At 36.6% G+C, this 8,022-nt stretch overlaps 1 protein-coding gene across 1 annotated transcript; it reads left to right on the top strand.

Moving 5' to 3' along the window:
* Positions 1–306: 306 nt before the first annotated feature.
* On the top strand, positions 307–7,440 carry LOC306769196 (E3 ubiquitin-protein ligase TRIM65-like; the record flags this gene model as incomplete). Its single annotated transcript, XM_079257762.1, has 8 exons — positions 307–555; positions 716–787; positions 905–1,081; positions 1,503–1,598; positions 2,157–2,390; positions 4,033–4,180; positions 4,271–4,330; positions 6,911–7,440. 8 exons carry the CDS (start codon positions 307–309, stop codon positions 7,438–7,440), a joined length of 1,566 nt encoding a protein of 521 aa, XP_079113888.1.
* Between the last annotated feature and the right edge of the window lie 582 nt (positions 7,441–8,022).

The following is an 8,022-nucleotide window of genomic DNA, read 5'->3' as shown; positions in this document are numbered from 1 at the left end:
GATTTTCAGTCATTTAATTCTTGATTATTTGAGAAGGACTACCAAACATTTGGGTGAATAAGCAAAAGGAAGCACTTTAAAAGAAAAACAGGAAGTCAAAAACCTGGTTTACTGCCTCAGCTTAAGCTACCTTTCTATAGCACCGCTTTACTTAGACTTTTATTTCTCTCTATAGCTTCAAAGGTCACAGTACAGCGTTTTTATAGTGCAAACTCTCGGTGACTGATTAACCAGTCTGTTCTTTCAGACTAAATAAATCTCAGAAACACTCCCCACTGATCCCATCATTAGCTACTTAGCGCTAAAATGGCCAGCAAGCAGGAACATCAGCACCAGGATCAGGATGGAGTTGAACTGGACTGTGACCAGTTCTGTTGTTCGGTGTGTCTGGATCTTTTTAAGGAGCCCGTCACCATCTATTGTGGACACAGTTACTGTCGGAGATGTATTGAGAGTTACTGGGATGAGGAAAAGAAGAGTGAATACAGCTGCCCTCAGTGCCGTGAGACATTCAGCCCCAGGCCTGTTCTTAGGAAGAACAACATCCTGGATGAGGTGAGAGGGAATAAAAACACTGAGAGGAAAGGTATTTGTACCTGCTCTTACCTGTTGTGAATCGATGAGATACAAGCAGCATATGGATGATCTAAAGCTAGTTTCACTCAAACGTCATACTTTTATCTGTCCTCATTAACTGATGTCTCCGTTTCTTTAGGTTGTTAAAAAGCTAAGAAGGAGAAACCTCCAACCACCACCTCGACCTCTGACCTGTGGCAGCTCATCAGATGTGATTTGTGATTTTTGCGGCCCCACACCAACCAAAGCCACAAAGTCTTGTTTGACATGTCTGGCATCTTACTGTGATGCACATGTTGAACCTCACTACAGTGTTCCTGTGTTCCAGAAGCACAGGCTGGTCTCTGCTACCATCCCACTCCCAGAAAAGATGTGCACACGGCACAACAAGCTGATGGAGCTCTACTGCTGTGTAGACGAGCAGCTCATTTGCACAATGTGCACAGTGGATGAGCACAAGAACCATAAGTTTGAAGCCGTTTTAAAGCTGAAGGACAAAACTAAGGTAGAAAAATCCTTTTATGTTACCTGTACTTTTCTATTATTCCAGAAAAAAAAAAAAAAAAAAAAAAAAAAATATATATATATATATATATATATATATATATATATATATATATATGTATATATATATATATATATATATATATATATACATATATACATATATATATATATATATATATATATATATATATATATATATATATATATATATATATAAATATATATGTATATATATATATATATATATATATATATATATATATATATATATATATATATATATATATATATATATATATATATATATATATACATATATATCATGTAACCATGTCTTTAATGTCCTGATGACTGAAATCCAAACATTCAATTTTCATGTAGCCTCAAACACTGTTTTCTTGGATTCTTTTTTCACTCAGAAAAAAATGGTTTTGGTTCGAAGGAGAATCCAAGAGAAAGTCCAGCAGAGAGAGAAAGACCTAAAAGAGCTTTTACAAGCTGAGGAGAGTCTAAAGGTGTGAAAACAAATCATGCTAAAGTGATGATTTTGCCTTTTTAGAGAAGTTAAGATGAAATGTGCTGTTATGAAATAAAAGGTGAAAAAAGCTTGATTGTGAAATGGAAATGAGGAGGATCTGAGCAGGGACAACGTGTCTCTGTGAATATTAACAGCTGCTATGATGAGCCAGCTGGCACAGGATTTGGTATGCAGTATGTTGGACAAGCTGCCAGTTTTCCACTCATTTGAAATCGGTTATAAAGTTTGTAACCACTTGATGGCAGAAGAAACAAAGTGCTGAACAAACATGGCTGCAGACTGGAAAGCTAAACTGTGCTCTTTCAATTAATATTTAAAAAGATTTTTATGTTTTTTTTTTTTTTAGCTTTTAAAAGTTGTTAGTAAATGTTAAGCACTGATAAAAGCTAATTTTTTATAAATAAAATTAAAATAATTTTTGGGATTTGAGTGAAAATGATGCTAATTCACTTTATACTATCAAAGTTTTTTTTTTAAATTATTTTGATGGAATTGAATAATTGCAAATGTTAAAAGATGTGATTTGTGCCAACAGAGCTGCACTGACACTTCGCTTCATGACTGTGGCAAGATCTTTGCCGAGCTGGTCTCCTCCTTGCAGAAAGTATGCAGTGAAGTGGAGCAGCTGATCCAAACCCAAGAGAAAAACGCCGTGGCTCAGGCTGAGAAGCTGCAGTTTCAGCTGGAGGACGAGCTGGCAAAGCTGAGGAGAAAAGATGCTGACCTGCAGGAGCTGCTTGATTCTGAAGAACTCGTTCATCTGATGCAGGTACAGACACAGTTCAGGTTTCTGGCTGATGTCTTAAAGCTTCCATTAACAGTCCTTCTGATCCAATGGAACATGATTAAATGAATATTTTCTTATAATCTGTGGTCAAATAACAGCCTTTAACTTTAGAAGCCCTAAGGGAATGGCAAACTCCTCTCCGCCCACTTTATTGTTTGAGTTTTTTTTTTTTTTTTTGTGCAAGTTAGAGCCCAACCTACAGTCACTGCCAACCAATAGTACACTGCTTTGAAATGCCTAAAAATCCAAATTATAAGTCCAGGCATCCCTGCTTTTTCTGTACAGCATTAACATGAACACACTTGCAAAATTCCTGCCAACTGGGCGGCTGATTTACACCATTCTTCACCAGTTCACCGACCAGTTAGAGTAAGCCGTGCTTTTACATGCGAATGGCACGAACGTTTCCCAGTCATCTGATGTTGCACGCTTGCAAGGGCTCATTTGTAAATGTGCACATGTGAATATAAATAGACAAAAATCAATTAAGTATATTTAGAGATTTTATTTATTGGTTAATATTTGACAGTACTTAAAAACAACTTTTTTCCTTTGTAGATACAATTGTATATTCAACCAAATCTTGCTGTTTTGTACTTTAATGAACCAAAGATGTGGTGTTTGTAGACAGAAAAATGTACATATATCATTCAAATCTTTGCTTCTAGTTCTGATCACTTCATAAAAATAACTTGTGTTTTCTTCTCTTAAAATGCATCATTTATATCAGCTTGCTGCCGTATTTGTGCTATTCTTACTACGGTATCTTTGAAGGGACAAAAAACTTGTCGGTGAAGCGAGCACCCTCTGAGCTTTAAATTATCAGTGCCAGTTTCCTTTGGCAGGTGCCAATGAACCGTTTCAGACATTCAAAACTTTAAAAGGCACCAAAAGTAGTTACGTAGTGCACGTAAAGGAGTCATCGCTGCGCAGAAAGCTATTGAAGGCACACTCTGGAAAAAAAAAACATGTTGAACACACACACACACACAAATAAGCCTCAAAACTGTAAACCTCACATGTTCACCAATGACATTCTTTGGACAGACAAGACCAAAAGGGAGATGTTTGGTTACAGTGCAACTAATAAATGTGAAGCCATTTGTCGCTAAAGCTTGTCTGAAACTGGGTCACATGACTTGACAATGATTCCAAACACAACAACAGAAAGATTCTAGATACAGAAATTAATCAGTTATAGTTCAGACCTAACTCTGGCTGAAACACTGGTGGGACCTTCAGAAAACGGTTTTAAACAAGAATGGGCTAAAATTCCTCCACAGTGACGTAAGAGACTGATAACATCATACAAAAACATCACTTGAAGTCATGAGTGGAGGCTTAAGGTGGTTAGAGAGCTACTGAATCATGGGGTGCTAAGACTTTTTTTTAAAAAAAAACTTCTGCATTTTGGCTTTGTTGTGTTAAATATGTGACATGTAACATATCATATGTTGTTCATATGAGACTACATTAACCCAATAAATACCAGGTGATTCTTCAGTTATATACTGAAAGATGTAACCTAAAAGTGAAAACAGAATAACTGTCTTTTCTTTTTTACGTGACGTAATATTGTGCAGAATTTTAAGTATATTAACATTTTCTTTCTCATATTTTCCAGTCTCTCTCCACCTCAGAGGATTCTGAAGACTTTGCAATGAGCCCTTTTCCTCTACGTTCTTTCAACGACGTGACCATCTGTTTGTCTCAACTTAGAGAAAATATAGAGGTCATGCTGAAAGAGACATGGCCCAGGATTTCAGCCACAGGTAGCACATGATTATACAAAACTTTACTAATAACATGACTTCAGTTGTGTTCTGTGGTGTTTGAAAATAATTGTTATTTCTTTCTTACAGTCTCTTATGTTGACTTCTTCTTACCACCACCACCCAAATCTAGAGGACAGTTTTTAAAATGTATGGTTCAACATTTTTTATCATTTTTTGAAGAAAAAAAAAAGTAAACAAGTAATAATAGTAATAATGAGGCACGTAACAATCTACACTAATTTAATAAACTGTTATGAGATGCAAATTCAGAACATCAATCAAACGTCCATCTACTAATAATTTCCTAGACATACATAAAAAAAAGAACATGAAAAACTGCATTTATTGTATTGTAATTGTCTGAAGAAATGTTAAGGATTGGAAGAAAAGGTAATGCTTTTTATATACAAAGCATTTATATACAGTAACGTGCTAAACAAGCATCACAGTGGGGTGCAGAGGATGATAGAGCTGTGCATTACATGATTATAATGCACAACGCAGAGTCTAGAACACCACAACGTGCAGTGCATGTAAACTGTAGAGTGCATGAATTTGAGTTGTTTATCCACTTAAACCATAGTCCACACAGTAAGCATTGTATAACAAATAATTCTTTCTTTTTTCTTTTTTTTTTTTTTTTTTTTATAAAACTTGCTATATATGCTTGAGTATTGGAACTATGTCATATGCTAAACAACCGTTGTCAAGCTACAGCATGTTTCTCTCATTTATCTATCAAAAGCCAGCTGATCTGAATCAGTAGATTTATGCATTGCTATCTCTACGTCCGTATGGAGTGATAAAACAGTGACTTAACTTTCCATACTACGTGTGCGTATATACAAAAGAAATGCAGCCAGTGGGCATCAGAGACATCACAGGCCATGGTATGAAAAGGAAAGAAATAAAAGTTGTTTTGATAAAGAGTAGCAAAAAAAATTGTTTTTAACGTTGACCTGCAGTTTTTCCTGGAAGGTTTTTCAGCATTTCACTGACTTGGCTTGGTCTGATGATCTGAAGGTTCTTGTTGCTTCATAACGGACCACAGTCTTGAACATATCTTGGGCCTGAACTCTTCGGTGCTTTGTAGGCTAACATCAGGATTTTGAAGTAAATTCTTTGACAAACAGAAAGTCGGTGTAAAGATCTGTAGACTGGAACGATATGATCCACTTTAAAGGTTTTATGGACTTATGGGTGGACTTTTTAGGGAGTCTTGTAAAGACGGTGTTGCAGTAGTCTGTTCTACTAAGGATAAATGCATAAATTCTGCTGAGACAACAGTCACTCAGTTCTCAGTATGTTATTTAAATGATAAAAATTGGACTTCACACCTGTATTAACACCATGATTTCTGGCTTTGTTACTGATTTTGAATTTCACTGTTTGAAGCTGATTGCTGACTTCTAAACTTTGCTCTAAAAACTGTTATTTCAGTTTTGTCTTTATTTAACTGAAAGAAGATTTGACATGGGCTGCACGGTGGCATAGTGGTTAGCATTGTGGCCTTACAGCAAGAAGGTCACTGGGTTGATCATTGGGGCAAGGTTTGGGCAGTGGCTTTTCCATGTGGAGTTTGCATGTTCTCCCCATGTATGCGTGGGTACTCCGGCTTCATCCTACTATCCAAAGACATGCATGTTAGGCTAATTGGTTACTCTAAATTGCACTTAGGAATGAGTGTGAATGTAAATGGTTGTTTGTCTCTGTGTGGCCCTGCGATGGACTGGTGAGCTGTCCAGGGTGTACCCTGCCTTTTGCCCAAACACTGCTGGGATAGGCTCCAGCTTCCCCATGACCCTTCATTGGATTAAGTGGTTCGGATAATGAATAAATGAAAATTTCATATATCCTATATTCAATTTGATCTGTGTTTGGATTGGACTATATTTCCCTTGTGAGATGTGTCATTAGCATGAGGATGATATAATTTCTTCTTGCTTTCATGAGTCGGGTTACTGGTAGCATGTAGATGTTAAACAGCGGTGGCCTTTTTGTTATTTTATGGTTGCTCAGCGTTATAGTTACGTGTAGACACAAAGTTCCTTCCTCAGTTTTTCAGCCAGTCTGATGTTATTGTCGACCGTATCGATTACAGCTCTGAGATCCAGTCATACCAGGTGTGGTATAGAACGATTAATATTTGACGATAAAACTTCCATAGAGGTGGTTTTATTGTATAACTCAATTTGCAGAAAGTGGGAGTCTATTTTAGCTAAAAGAACAGATTTCATTTAACCCTTAAATCTGTGCATATTACATTTATTATATATACAGTTTCTGAGACCTGTTGTGTCACCACACGGTGCATACTTTGTACAAAACCGTGTTGTATAATCCGATGCATGTTTTCTGGTCCCCCCCCCCCCCCCCCCGGTGGAAATCTTTTGCACTACAATAATTCTGACATTGCAATATATACAAAAATATTTAGTTAAATATTTACATTTTGTTAAACAGCCAAAAAACAACTTCATTACTTAAAGGTCTGATTGAGCTCAGTAATCAAATTATTATTGTTATGTGCCTTTTTGTGATTTGATATAAATGGAAGCGATTGTGTTAAATCAGAATGTGATATCAATTCATCATGATCGCTGACTGAATCATATACAATATCAGCAAGTATTGAATTGCTTTAAAATGTTATTACATTGTATAGTAATTATTACTGGAAGATGGGTTATTGATGGTGCTTTACATTTAATTTCATTTTCTTGTTAGACTGTCGTCCACTCACTCTGGATGAGACCACAAACTACCCGTATCTCCATCTGATCGACGACAACCACAGGGTGAGGCCTTCGCCGAGCCAGTATGCCGCTCATCCAAACAGATTTACTAAGTTTCCACAGGTGCTGTGCAGAGAGGGCTTCACAGAGCGAAGCTACTGGGAAGTGGAGTGGCATGCTCGCACCCTTTCAGCAGCTGTGGCTTACAAAGAAACCAACCGAACATCAGAGGAGTCGCAGTTTGGAAAAAACGACAAGTCCTGGAGTTTAGAGTGCACAGAAAATGGTTGCTTGTTCCGTCATAATAATGCAGATATCAAACTACCAGACGCCTGTTCGAAGAAGATCGGCGTATTCCTGGATTACAAAGCAGGAATTCTAAGTTTTTACCACGTTTCAGACCCAATGGTTCTTATTTTTGAAGTACGGACTGTCTTCACCCAGCCTCTATATCCTGGGATTGGGCTGAACTATGAATGGTATGATATTGGAGTATTTGCACAACTGGTTAAATTATGGTAGAAAAAGTGTTTGTCGGTTCTTTCACAACTAAGGGAAATATTCAAAACATTTAGGGAGATTTTTTTAAAACAGTGAGTTGAACAGGAAAAATGCTTTGACCCTCCTCTTCACCTGTACTTTTTCTTTCCTTATCATCTTTTTTGACAAAAAGAAAACAAAAAAAACCCAGCATTTTTGTTTCATGGTGTTCGTAAAATACTTGTATTTTCTTTTTTTGAGGTTGTTTTTAAACCATTGCTTGGCAAAATGATCACACAAAAGAACAAAATAAAAAAAAAAAAAAAAAAACACTTTCAAGTTCCTGCAAGCAAACCTGTTCTGTTTGTGGGAGTTTGACATGGTAGATGGTTGAAAGTACACACACCATCAACTCATATTGTCAGTTTCAGAGAAAAACAATAAGCACTGTAATCATCCGTGTGTGTGAATACAGTGATTCATACAACTGAGTGGCTTGGCGTGTTTAACACGGGAATTATTGCACTGTATTTGTCATGAATAAAAACAAAACATAAACAAATACTGTGATGCCTTCAGTGGGAGTTGCACTGAAAAAAATGTGTGTAATTGCTTTTTTATTTT

The sequence above is a fragment of the Telmatherina bonti genome (assembly GCF_933228915.1).
Source record: "Telmatherina bonti genome assembly, chromosome: 18".
Classification (NCBI taxonomy): Eukaryota; Metazoa; Chordata; class Actinopteri; order Atheriniformes; family Telmatherinidae; genus Telmatherina; species Telmatherina bonti.
Note: the sequence above shows the minus strand (reverse complement) of the source record. Positions and strands in the feature narration are given on the sequence as shown.